The sequence below is a fragment of the Canis aureus genome, chromosome 3, assembly GCF_053574225.1.
Source record: "Canis aureus isolate CA01 chromosome 3, VMU_Caureus_v.1.0, whole genome shotgun sequence".
NCBI lineage: Eukaryota > Metazoa > Chordata > Mammalia > Carnivora > Canidae > Canis > Canis aureus.
Genome location: NC_135613.1, coordinates 45584319 through 45598969, shown reverse-complemented (window position 1 = coordinate 45598969; position 14651 = coordinate 45584319). Strand labels below are relative to the sequence as shown.

At 33.8% G+C, this 14651-nt stretch overlaps 1 protein-coding gene across 12 annotated transcripts in view; it reads left to right on the top strand.

The window, feature by feature from the left end:
* Positions 1 to 14396, top strand: part of C3H1orf141 (chromosome 3 C1orf141 homolog) — a 35867-nt gene extending 21471 nt beyond the window's left edge. For all 12 annotated transcript variants that reach the window (XM_077892239.1, XM_077892233.1, XM_077892230.1 and 9 more), the window contains 5 exons: positions 2792 to 2859; positions 7996 to 8101; positions 9990 to 10059; positions 11235 to 11424; positions 13585 to 14396. In XM_077892239.1, the coding sequence (XP_077748365.1) occupies positions 2792 to 2859; positions 7996 to 8101; positions 9990 to 10059; positions 11235 to 11424; positions 13585 to 14157 (1007 nt within the window). In that variant the 3' untranslated portion in view covers positions 14158 to 14396. The remainder of the gene's footprint in view (positions 1 to 2791; positions 2860 to 7995; positions 8102 to 9989; positions 10060 to 11234; positions 11425 to 13584) is intronic.
* The last annotated feature ends 255 nt before the right edge of the window (positions 14397 to 14651 follow it).

The window sequence follows — 14651 nt, the reverse complement described above, 5'->3', positions numbered from 1 at the left end:
CTTCAACTATCATAAATACTGGCAAACTTTCCAAAGTATTTGTACCAATTTGTACTCCTATCAGATTTGTGAGAGCTTTTTTTGTTCTGCTTTCTTGTTAACATTCAAAATTGCTCAATTTTTATATTAGTATACATAATAGTATATCATTATGTTTTAATTTACATTTCCATGATTACCAATAAGTTTGAGAACTTTTTTGTAAGACTGTTGATCAATTAAATTTACACTTTTGGAAATCACCTGAGCTTTAACTCATTTTATTTTTAAAGATTCTGTTTATTTATTTCAGAGAGAGAGTGCACATGAGCAGGACGGGGGGCAGAGGGAAAAAGAGAAGCAGACACCCCACTGAGTGCAGAGCCTGAAGTAGGGCTTAACCCAGGGCTTGATCCTAGGATCCTGAGAACATGACCTAAGCCGGAGTCAGATGCTTAACTGACTGAGCCACCCATATGCCCCTTACCTCATTTTAAAAGTAGGTTTGTCCTTTTCTTTTCCGTTTTTTTTTTTTTTTTAAGATTTTATTTATTTATTCGTGAGAGATGCAGAGACATCAGCAGAGGGAGAATCAGGAGCCTGATACAGGACTCAATCCCAGCACCCCGGGATCAAGGCCTGAGCCAAAGACAGACGCTCAACCATTGAGCCACCCAGGTGTTCCAGTTTTTGTCCTTTTGTTATAGATTTCTTTATGTATTCTGGTTACTAGTTTTTTGTTGGTTTTACGTGTTGTGAATATCTTCCCTTTTCTCTGTTTTTTTTTTTTTTTTTCACTCTATGGTGCCTTTTTGATAAACAGACATTCTTTGACTTTAATAAAGTCAAATACACCAAATCTTTCCCCATTTGATTAGTACTTTTTGTACCATATTTAAGAAATGTTGGGCAGCCCGGGTGGCTCAGCGGTTTAGCGCCGCCTTCAGCCCAGGGCCTGATCCTGGAGACCTGGGATCCAGTCCCATGTCAGGCTCCCTGCGTGGAGCCTGCTTCTCCCTCTGCCTGTGCCTCTCTCTCTCTCTCTCTCTCATGAATAAATAAATAAAATCTTAAAAAAAAAAAAAAAGAAATGTTTCTCTACTTTGTGGTCATGAAGACTTTCTCCTATTTATCTTATAAAATATATTAATTCTTCTTTTTATATGTAGGCCTAAAGTCTACCCAAAATTAAATTTTGAGTGAGGTAAGGGTCAAATATAATTTTTTTCATGTGAATATACAGTTATTTATGTAATTTAAAAGGCTATTCTTTTCCTAATGCTCAGGGCTCTTTGCTCTGGGGCTCTTATTCTATTTATTTGTCTATTTATCATTAATACTATACCACATTAGTTTATGTAGCTTAAAATAACTCTTGAATCTGATAGAGCAAGACTTCCAACTTTGTTATCCAAGAATATCATGGATATTTTCTATTTTCCATTATGATTTTTTTCTCTGACCCGTTCGTTATTTAGAAGCATATGTCTTCTTTCAAAACATTTGAAACTTTTCTAATTAAACTTTTCTAAATCTTTTGACTATAACTTTTTAGCACAATGACAGGGTTGTGTGAGGATATACTCCATATGATTTCAGTCCTATGTAATTAGTTAACATGACTCAATATATAGTAAATTGTTGCAAATGCTCTGATGTGCTTGAAAATACTGTATATCCTATAGTAGTTGAGTACAATGTTCTGTATATGTCTTTTAGGTCAAATTTTTTCACTGTATATTTTAACTCTTTATATCCTTATTGATTTTTCTGTTTGCTTATTCTACCAATGAGAAATTTCAGGCTTCTATTTTTCCTTGTAGTGTAAAATTTTGCTTTATGGATTTTTAAATATAGTTTAGGTGATGTTATCAGTTACATAAAATTTAGAATTATCATGTTTCTAGTAAATTGAACCCTTTTTCATTATAAAGCAATTGTCTTACTATCCAGTATTACTGTAGTTGCCCTAGCTTTCTTTTGGCTACCATATCTTTTTCCACCATTTTATTACCTTCTTGTAACACTGCAATCTAGATTTATCTCTTGTAAATATCATACTATTAAATTTTTAAATCTACTGTGGTAATCTTTGCTTTAAAATGGAGCGCTTAGTCTATTTACAGTTAATTACTGATATCTTTAGATTTAACTTTGCTATCTTATTTTGTTTTTTATTTATTCAGTTGATTTTATATTTCTATCTTCTCATGTTTTCTTTAGGATTGAATTTTTTAAGTTTCACTTTTCCTCTTTATTAATTTGGAAGTTACTCTGTTTCTATTCTTTAAATGATTACTCTAGAAATTACAATATGTAACCTTTTAAAATCTAGTGTTACCCTCATTCTAGACAATAAAAGGATCTTAGAACACTTCAATTATTTTAGTGACATCTGACTCTTACGTTATTGTTAAAACCCAGAATCTTATCTAAGTATTATCTAAATCAGACATGACTGAGACTAAAAGTATGATTCCTCCTGAGGCAAAATTCCTCTCTACCTGTAAATATCTGGAACCAAATAATATATATATTTGCAGAATGCAAAACCCAGTTCTGACTCCCGTAGTTTGATAATAGTCAGAAATAAATAACTAAAAGTTATATTCTATTAATAGAAACTCATTTTAAAAGCAAATTAGGATACATTTAGCTTTGAAAATGTAAAGGTAATATGTAAGCACCTAAGTTTATCAAGTTACATTTCTAAAAAGTTTGCTAGAAGTAGAGAAAATAGTTTATTGGTAGTAAAATTAGAAGTAGTCTAATAGTATGGAAATATCATTTATGTTTGGATTTGTTTCTTTAGAGCCAGTGAAAGAAAATCTGAAATCAAGATCTTTTAGACCTTTTCTTTATCTTAAGGACACAGCTGAGGTAGGTTAAATTTGTCCACTTAACAATTACTTGGAAGAAATTCAGATTAACACTAACAATTTTACATATACTTCTATAAATCCCAAATTCAAATGTATTTTAGGATTCAAAAACATAAAATTTTAAAGTGATTTCATCTTTGATATTACTAAAACTTTATGTACAGAGAAAATGCAGAAAATAATATATTATTTGCCTGACAGTCCATACAGCAGAAATTATTTATCGAATATGATAAGGAAGAACAGTTATCATAAAGTCAGTTAAAACAGGACATCATAAAAAAACTATGCATGCATAACAAATATTTCATTTTAATTTAAAATACGAAAATATGTATCCATTTGTAATCTTCTCATGTGTATCCAAGACCATTTTTTTTTGAGCATGCTATGGTTATTTAAAGTATATAATTACAGTAATAATTACCATAAACAGGTTTGGGACCAACAATACTGACTCTTTTTTTTTTTTTACTGAAGTATAATTGAAGTATTGTACTATAATATGCAATGTTACATTAGCTTTAGGTGTACAACATAGTGGTTTGACAACATGTTTTATTTAGGTTCATGTTTAATAAAAATCTTTCAAGATATATATATATTGTATATATACTATATATATATATATACACAATATATATATTGTAACATCACAAGTTTACTCATAATAATAAGCTTATTAGCAGGGTGCCTGGGTGGTTCAGTGGGTTAAGCATCTGCCTTTGGCTCAGGTCAGGATCTCAAGGTCCTGAGATGAAGCCCTGTATGGAGTTCCCTGCTCAGTGGGAAGTCTGCTTCTCCCTGTCCCTCTGACCCTCCTCCCCACTTATGCTTTCTCTCTCTGTCTCAAATAAATAAATACAATCTTTAAATAATAATTATTATAATAAATTTATTAGCATCTTTTAGAAAACATGCAACATTTTAATTTAAAAAATAAATTGAAATATTAATTTGACTTTTAAAAAATTAAATAATACAGGAAAGCTAATAAGAACACAAAGCACCTCCATCCCATATTTGTTGTTCTAATTTCCCCTTTTCAAAGGTAACCATGTTTAACTTTGCCAGGGGTGAGGTGTGGGGGGTGTAATTCCTCTTATGATTAACTCCATAATTTTAAAAAATGAGCTTCTAGTACTATTTTTTTATTTATCTACTTTAAATATTATCTACTGAATAATCAGTAAAACACATTTGAATTAACTTATTTATACTACTCTACACTTCTCCCCTTGATTTTCTTCTGAATCTTTGTTTTTTTTAAGATTTTATTTATTTATTTATTTAAGAGAGAGAGCACAGAGGGAGAGGGAGAGGGAGAAGCAGACTACCCACTGAGCAGGGAGCCTAATGTGGGGCTTGATCCCAGGACTCTGGGATCATGACCTGAGCTGGAGGTAGATGCTTAACAGATCAAGCCACCCAGGTGCCCCTCCTTCTGGATCTTTGATAGTTACTTTTTTGCTTTCTCTATTGTTCACTTTTGTACTGATAAATAAAATATCTAAATATTTTTCTTTTATATTAACTTCAGTCACTAACTCCTGATTCCCCTTTACATAAGATGAAGATTTTAGCTGTCCTATCCTTTGTAATCCCGCTCTCCTCCACAGCTTTGTCCTGAAGTCAAGTATATCTTTGACATTGTTTTGAGGTCAATTTTGCAACTCTGATTAAGCCGTCATGTTTTGTCTATAGCTTAATTCTATAAGTCAAAACTACAAACAGTATCTATGCTGTTATGATATTGCAAATAATCATTCGTTGTAGAATAAAGTAATGTGCTAGGATTACGATTCTTCTCAATGGGTAAAATGTAAAAACAAAGACTCTTTTATCTTATTCTCCATCAGTTACTCAAAAACTAATGCCACTTGTCAGTCTACATCATATTGAGAACTTGACTGTCCTGTACACTTCTGTATTTTTTCCTGAATATTCTAGTTGCCTTCCTTTTTTTTCTTGTGGAGAATGGTAATAATAGCAAACATTTATGTAGTACTTAAAGTACCTGTATAGTATAAACATACACCTATACATGGATGGGTGTATATGTATGTGTATGTATAATTTACATCCCCAACGACTCAATGAAGTAAGTACTATATTTATTCCTATTTTATAGATGAGAAAAAAGAGGTACAAAGAAGATGAGTAATTTGGCTGAGTTCAATTATAAATAACAGAGCTAGGAAGAACCTAACAGTCTGATACATGTTCTTTACCTCTAAGATAGGCAGCCTCTGAAAAAGAAACGTAACTTTCTCATTGTGTGTGGATACAGAGACACCTTATTTGTTCTCTCTATTAAGTAGAACCCATTCCAATCTTCTTGGAGGAATTGTTCATTGGAGCTCAGTGACTTTTTGTTCTAAATTTGACCCATTATTTTTAAGCCTGCGCTGCAGTTATCACTGGGTCATTCCATTCCTGGTTTAGTTGCCAAATTCTAGTACTCCATGTCTTCTTATTTCTTGGATTTCATCTTTATTTTTTCTAGAATATGTCTTCAAGAAACTTCTCTAAGGATGGTACACAGATGCCTGGACATATATTTATTTTTTCCGTATATATGATTGATAGTTTAGCTAAGTAGAATTATCTGTATAAAATCATTTTTTCCCCTAAACTTTGATGACATTGCCCCATTGTCCTATGCCATTCAATGCTGCTAATGAAAAGTTCTCAGTCTTTTGTAAGTGATCTTACTTTTTTCCTCTGGAAACTTTTAGGATCTTCCCTTTATCAATGTTTTGAAATGTTTTGAGGATATGTCTGAGTGTTGTAATTTTACTTCAATTCATTCTGCTCAGTGTTCAACAGACCACTTTAAAGTCAAATGTCTTTCTTTAGGTCTTAAAAAAATGTTTCTGTTATTTTCTTCCCCATTTCCTTTCCACTATTTTCTCTGTTCTTTAACGGTCAGGTATTAGATTTCTTGGATTGATCCTCTATATTACTATTCTCTATTTTTTGTCTCTGAAAAGTTGTTCTTTATTCTGGTCCTTTTACTTCATTTTGGTTCAGTAATGACACTTTAAATTTCTTTCTTGTTCTTAGTTTTTTTCTTCTTCTCATAGTTTCCTGTTATATTCGTTCTCAACATTTTATGAAGATATTAGGGTTCATTTTCTGAAGTCATTTTCTGTTTCTTGAATTATCTCTTTTCTGGTGTTGGTGTTCCTTTTTTTAAAATCATGATAGTTGTTTTTGAAATTATTGATTTTTATCATACCTGATAAATCTTCATTTGTTCATATTTAAGAATCAAGATATGGGTTAATCTTTCTATGAAACTGCCATTAATTTTATAAATAAACATCTCTGCAGAATTGAGAACCAACTTTTCTGTGTATACATCAGCATTCTCATCCAGCTAGCTTAACTTTAGCATAAGAGGGTGGAGATCAGGTAATCTGACTGGTAGTCTGTCCTTCAGAAGAGAGTTTCACTCTGGGAACCAAACTCACATTAGCAGGAAGTTTATTAGTGGAAGAGCACTAATTTATCCTGGGGTTAATTAAATACAGTTTCCTACGGCTTTGCATGTGGGATAGGATAAGTGGGAAATAAAGGAAGTGACAACTGGTTCAGAAATCCCATTGAATATCAGTTAACCTGCTTCTTTACAACTTTTGTTTCCATTCTCCCCCTAAATATCTGCCAAGTCTAAGTTTAGAGTTTCATCAGAAACTGTAATTATTTTAATAGCTCCAAGATTTAAAATATAATTGATAAATTCAATAACCACTATTGATAAAACTACAGAAAATACTTGATTAATATGATGAAGAATATCAGCATAATTTTAACAAGTATACCTATATAAAAGCCAATAACCAATTTCATAATTAATGATAATACATTAGTCTATGGCATGGCAAGAGTGACACATATCACCATTATTATTTATAAATAATATTGTATTGTTCCCATACAAGTATTGAACAGATACTTGATTGGAAAAGATAATGGAAGCAGTAAAAGCTCTGGAGAATTCTGATGCAGTATGGCTGAGTAAGCCCCTATTATACCAGCCTGTCTCATACAATGACTATAAACTCTGGACAAGAAACTCAGAAAACACACACACACACACACACACACACACACACACACACATTACCTGAAGACCCCAGAGAGTGAACAAAAGCAGGTGAAAAAAAAAAAAAAAAACATAGAAACTTGTAGTAACTTGACTTGCATGGGGCAAAGTTGCTATTTTTATGACTTTTGGCTTGAAGGGTGGATGAAGTTGGCACTTAATGGGTCATCTGAAACTCCAACATAAAACTGATATATTTTTTCTGGAGAGAAGAACCAGAGAGCAATGTTCAAGGCAACCCAAGCTTCCAGAAAGTGAAGGGAGGGGACTAATAGAAGAGAACTGAAGATGACAGCCAAGTCTCTCACTAACCAAGTCTCTCACTAACCCCTGAACCATGCATGTTTAGGGAGACTGCAAGTAGCCCAGCTAAGGATACAACTGAACTGAAATTTGAGCTGCTCCAGAGACAGAGTATATTTTGAACCTGACCAAGTTAATTGTTAATATAAAAACATCAATAATCTTTATAGGGATATAGCAGATTCATCAAAGTCTCCCTCTATATTAGAGCCAATCTGGAATCCTAACCCTGGAAAAGTTAGATCACTTTTTCCAGTTCTCCCCCTTCATTCAGAAGTATTCTGCTGTATCTACTCTATGTATGAGTAATGTTTCTGTTTAAACAAAGAGAGTTTTTTTTTTTTTTGCTCAGTATTTGAACTTTAGATTTTCCCTGCATTTGGACAAATAAATTTTGCATGTGAATATAATGAGGACAAAGAAAATAAAAGTTAGCAAAAAGTGTGAACACAGTCCAATTTTTAAATTCTTGTAGATTTGTTTCCTCCTCTACAAAGTGTTATTAACATCCCTATCATAGGGGTTTTTTTGAGGATTAAATAAACATTATATTTGGAAGCATTTAAAGAACTAGACATATCATACTTAGATATGCCAAATGTGAATAATCAAATTTAAATTACTTATCAATATACACAGAAATAATTCCTAAGATAGTTTTCGTTTTCTCCTGATGTTCAGGTGAAGAATCCTAAACTTTTGCATGATCTATATTCACAGACTAAACAAGCATGTAGAAGAACACTGGGTCCTACAACCATTTATCCTGCACCCAAGATTCAATCCAGTGCTTACAAGAAGGAAAAAGACTCTACTTTATTTGCAGGTATATGTATATTATGTATTTATTTTGAAAGAGTTATGAGGCCTTTCTTTGACTAAATGCCTCCTCAAACTGAATTGCTTATTGCAAGAGAGAGGTGAAGGACTCTCACCCACATGTCACTTCACACATAGATGAACAGAGTATCCACCACCATCACTACCTCATTAGAGTCATGAAGAGGTTTCACAGAACATATAGTGCACAGAAACAAATTTCCTCATAATGTTTCAGGGCTCCAGCTCCCTCACTAGCTTGCTCAGGCAGCTGAATGCCTGAATTCGTAACATACGGTAATATCTGGATTCACCTATTAATTTCTAAGGGGAGAATTTAACAATATCCAGATAAACAGAGTGTCCAAAGATTTCCTTCTATTATTTTTGAACTAGTATCCAGCCTGGATTAAGTGTCCTGATTCAAAGATGAGTAGATGGAAAAACAAGAACATGAGACTTCTTAAATATCCTGTAGCAAATAAAGGAGATACTTTAAAAGATAGCTAATGGTCACAGTCTGACAGAAATTGTACCCCATGAAACAGGAAAAAATTTAGATAATAACTGTTTTATAAGCTCAAGAGATTAAAGAAAATAAGGATTCTGTGAAACAAGATTCAAAGATATAAAAGGTAATTGTCAAAAATGAAATGCTGCTGTCAGTGCTGAAAATATTTTTAGGGTAATGGGTAATGATAAAGCACAACCTAAATTATATCAAACGTAACGAAGAGTAGAATAAACATCCAAATCAAAGATCCGAAGGGCAGATTTAGGAAAATCACGCAGAATGCAATGTAAAGGAACAGAACTATGACTGGTTAAGAGAAGACAATACATTGAGGGGACAAAACTGGTATCCAACCCTGAGATAACCGGTGTTTGGAAGAGAGACCAGAACAAATTGAATGAACTTGCTGAAAAAGAGCATAGGGAAGCTATCTTGGAATAATAGAAACACTCAATATCTTGATTTTGTTGATGCTTCCATTAGTGTATATATATTTGTCAGAATTCACCAAACTATACATGTAAAATTTGTACATTTAGTTGCATGCAAATTTTACTTCAGTAAGTTAAAAAGAAAGCAAAAGATTAATTCTGCAAAATTCTAAAACTCCAGAAATAAAATAATCTAAGGGTGCCTGGCTGGTTCAGTCAGTTGGATGTCCGACTCTTGGTTTTGGCTTAGATCCTGATCTCAGGGTCATAGGGTTGAGCCCTGTGTCAGGCTCCGCCCTCAGCACAGAGTCTGCTTGAAGTTCTCTCTCTCTCCCTCTGCCCCTCCCCCTGCTTGCACTCTTGCACTCTCTCTCTAAATAAATAAATATTGGGAAGCAGTGCACTAGAACACGAACTGAGAGCAAGAGAAAAGTTGAATTTACTGCTAATAGCATATGTGTCTAGGAACACTTCTAAGAAAGTAGGAAAATGCTGGAGGGCCTGCCAGGCATATTTGAAAGAGTTCAACCCTAGACACTTCCTTCATGCCAGGTGGCAAGGTCAGTTTGATCTCTGCTAACTAACATCCCTCTTTACCAATAGTGTTTAACCATCTGAGGCTTCCTATTGTCTAATAATGACTACATGTTGGAAAGATTTGAAAATTTAAGAATGTCTTTCTTCCACAAAAATCTCCAAGGCCAGTTTTATTCTTGATGTGTCTTAGCCAGACATCAGATCTTTGACCTCAGTCTTTTCCAGTTCTGTCTTGTTCACTTAATAAACTCATACTTAAAAAAAAAAAAAATGTCTTACTAAGTAGCTATATAGATTAAGCACTATGCCAGGTGCTTTCTATTGTTTTTTACATTGCAAAATATTTTCTGTAAGGTATTTTCTGAATTCCATGATATATGTGTGGATTTTATGAAAATATTTTATAATTTCAGCTCAAACTGGAGAAAACCCTGAGGAATCATTTGATTTGGCTGGTCGCTTAGAAGATTATATGAATAAAAGGTATTTATTTTAACATTTTCATATTTTATTGTGTTCATTGATATTTCTAACAGGAAGAGTTCTGCCCTTTATTTTTTAGTAGACCAGAATGAATTTATTTGGGTACATTATTACCATTAGGCCTGTACTATGATCCGGTGACTGGTCTAAGAGTGTGCTACTAGTCAGCATCACATTCATACCTTGAACTCATGCTCTATCTGCTTCAAGTTCATAGACAAATGGAAAAAAGACATAGAAAAATGAATGGAGAGAATACAATTGTGTTTTTCTAGTAAACACATTTGATTAGACTACCATATGGATGTAAGAAAAGTAGCTCTGTAGTTTCATATAAAGTTCTGATCTTTCTTATTAGATCCTGAAACTAAGTAAAATCATGTTAACCTAGTATGTTTTAAACTTTGGAGCAATCATATACAACCTCTCTAAGTTTATCTCAGTCCTTCTGTTTCTTTCTAAGATGATATCTGGGGAAGCGAATGAGATACCCATTAGACTTTGGGATGTTGAGGAAAAGGTACTTCAGTAAGCATCTTGGTCAATGCCCTTGTACTCTACTGGTCTCATTTCTAGGTATTCTGTGGCTGTGGACATCTGTGGTTCATGAATATATGGTCTATTCTCTCAGAACTTGGTTAGGGTCCATTCTCAACTCTCATTACTGTGGGAGAACACTCTGAGCCTCTGTCACAACCTTATCTGTCCATCAGTCATGCCAGGCCTTTGATATGGGCTAACTCACCCCGGAAATAGCAACCAACTTGGTAAGACTAAACTCAGTGTCCATGTCCTATGTGAACCAAAGGAAATCTGGGATGAAAACTACATCGTCTTTCTGCCTGTAACCATACCATACTGTTGCATTCTGTTAACAAAGCTGAAGCCAACCTATGTTGTTAGGAAGCTGCCCTTGCAAAGCTCTTTTTACCCCAGAATCTCAACAAAGAATGTGACAAATATCTCTCTACCCCTGGTATTCTCCTCACCCTGCATAATATATCTCCTCCACACTCAAGAGCCAAAGAGGGATATATATTATTGTATAGCTTCCACCTCAGCTTGGATTTGAGGGAAGTGTTGGCAGTGACTTTGAGGGATTGATAGACAGACAAGAAGTGACTAACTGAAATCAACCCTATCATTATTTATGCTGAACTTGTGCTCATTTTCAGAAGAAAATCTCCCCCACAGACAGGTGATTTTAGCAAAGAAGAAAACAAAACCATCAGAAATGATCAATTAAGTGAATATTGTTCCATAAGAAAGAAAAATTTGCTCCCCTTGTGCTTTGAGGATGAATTGAAAAAGCCAAATGCCAAGATAATCAACATTAGTCCAGCAAAGACAGTAACTTCTCATATGGTAATGGTAATAATATCTACTGTAGTTCAGTAAATATGTGTATAATTACTCTTTATAGGAATCTTATATTCTAATGACTGGAATCTTTGATAAATTCTTTTTACTTTTTTGAGGAACCTTGGGGGGCTTTAGCGCATACCTTTGGCCCAGGGCATGATCCTGGAGACCCAGGATCGAGTCCCACGTCGGGCTCCCTGCATGGAGCCTGCTTCTCCCTCTGCCTGTGTCTCTGCCTCTGTGTGTGTGTGTGTGTGTGTGTGTGTGTGTGTGTGTGTGTCTTTCATGGATAAATAAATAAATAAATAAATAAATAAATAAATAAATAAAATCTTTTAAAAAATTCTTTTTACTTTTTCAATTTCACATTGCAAAGTGACAACACTTCGATTCTTAATGCTCTTTTTAGAACTGCCACCCCAAAAGTGGGGATTCCTTTGCATCAGCTGAAAGTTTTGTGTTTTTCTTTATGAAGAAGGCTTATAAAATTTTCTTGATTATAAAAGAAATATAAAACAAAAATGGCATTTTTAAAAATGACTGCATTATGTTTCACCTTTCTAACAATCTATTTTAGCTTTTTGAACCAGAAAATACATGCATTTAAGGCTATTTGGTAGCTCACAGAGTCTCTAGGAAGACTAAGACAATCTGGCTTGAAAGCTATACAGTTAGGAGTCACCCAGTTACAACCCCAGACTGCTCCACCAGGACCCATGCTTTGTTATGGAGTTTGTGACTTTGATTCTGGTTAGGAGATGCTTTTTTTTTTTTTAAAGGTTTTATTTATTTATTCATGAGAGACATAGAGAGGAAGGAAAAGACAACAGAGAAAGAAGTAGGCTCCCTGTGGGAAGCCTGATGTGGGACTCAATCCCAGGACCCCGGGATCATGACCTGAGTCAAAGGCAGACGCTCAACCACTGAGCCACCCAGGCATCCCAAGAGATACTATTTTTAAGACTTTTGCCACTGCTGCCCTTCAAAGCAGGTATACCTGCTACCATTCTCACTAGAGTAGCTTTCATAATGCCCACCTTTTCCTAGTGTTTGATTTCTCTGAACAGAAGACTATCTCAGGTGTATCTGATTGGCAGATCCTAGGTCACATGCCTATGTTCTAATCTCAAGGGAGGCTTAGAAAGCTAGTCTTTGCCTCTATGTAAAAGTACATAGATTTGTAAGGTGGGAAATTCCCAGAGGTATTGGACAGACCAAAAATAGGACAAATCTCCACTACTGTGGCTAAATGGGTAAAACTGACATCCCAGTGGATTGTAAAATTAGATTTTCATCATCTTTTTAGTAATTGTAGACAATAATATACCTTTCTCCTAAGTATACTGATGTACAACTGGATGATACTGGTTTCTTACTTCATTAGTTATATTTCTAAAGGAAAGGTAGCAATCATTGACTTAAAGTTTGCTAAGTAAATACTGGTAATATGTATATTTGACCAGTTTCTTTGGAATTAATCTTTTTGCCCTACAATGGAAATATGGGAAGGAGTTTAGTGAATAGGCCAAATATACAAATTTTGCTACTGCTGTGACAAAATAGTCTATTTTTAAGTCAATCTATTACTTTGGGTATTTCATTCCACAAATATATATTGAGGCTTTTTATGTGCTAAGTAAGGGTTGGAGTACAAGAATAAATATAATGTTGTAAAGATATTTTTATATTCTTAGAAGTATTTATTAGAATATCCAGCCTTTGTAATTTTGGCTTATAATTAATTATGTCTCTTAAGATCTTTGACTCAAGATTCATTTTTTTTGGTATGCTTCTTATTTCTGAGTGTGGGACCTAAGAAATGCCAGAACTATGTTCCATCCCACCAACTATCCTATTTTTCCAATGACAACATTCACACATCTAAGAAGTGTATTTATTTTGTCATATCTCACTTTATTCAAAAAGGGTTTTTGTAGGCCAGAAATTCAGATTTTACCCCTAACATTTTGACAGAATATTAAGAGAAGGAAGTATGTCACATACAAGTACATGTTTTTTTGTTTGAATACCATTATTGTTCATATTAAAAACTTCTTAGTAGTCATTTTTAGAATATCTTATTTTATTTTCATGTTTAAAAATATAGGTAGCCGCCTTGACTCACTGGACTGGTGACTAAGTACTCTTTTCTTTAATCCACAGGAACAAAATGACACAAATCCCATAATTTTCCATGAGACTGGATATGTACAAATGTTACTTTTGACAAAAAATAGACTTCCTCTCTATCCCATGGAAAAGGAAAACATTTACCCACATAAAAGACCAGATTTTGTTTTAGAAAGAAATTGTGAAATCCTCAAATCTTTAATTAGTGATCAATGTATTATTCCTTCCAAACCTAAAAGAATTATGCCTACTGCATGGAAAAGAGATATACGAGCACTAGCTTTTAAAGTGGGCCATAGAGTTGTAGAGGGTAAACTAAAGAAGGAAACGAGTAAGCAGACATTTGAAAACATATCCTGGAGCAAACTCTATGATTTCTCACAGACTTTTTCCAGCCTAACAAAAAAATTTGTGGGCTTCTTTGATAAAACTGTTATTCAAGAAATGAGTGCCAGACATGGCAACTTGGAAAGAATGTTTTCTACAGTAAAACCAATTAGCAAATTCAGTGCCTTACCTGTCAAATATGGCTCAAAGCCTTTAAAAACTATACTCGAAGTTCATAAATTAAGTAATATAACACCACTGGATGATTTGTTAAAATAGTCAAATGAAAATTAGACACCTCAGAAAATATTGTTTATACAGCAATATTTAGTAACAAAAATCAAATAATGACGTTCAAAGATCATAGAAGAAATTCTTACCAAAATAATGTGCAAATGGATGCTATAAGAAAGCAAAGCATAGACACTGGAATTACAAGTCAACAGTCATCTGTTCAAGAAAAGCCAACATTTTTAGTAAATAAAAGTACAAAATTAGGAAACATTTATCAACAAGAAGTAGTTCATGAATTTTTATGATCTCAATTAGATTCCTCAATCATCAGCATTTCTACAGTAGTCTGATTTGGGACCAAGAATGGCACAGACTGTTTCTGGAAATTTGCTGTTAGAAGCCAAATAACATCAATAACTCTTGCTTAATAATTGAGTATCAAATAAGACAAATGTACCATTAACTTGATGCATGTGGAACTAATCGTGTATCAGCATTTTGGATAATCACTGGAAAATAGTCTTACATTAGCATTTCAC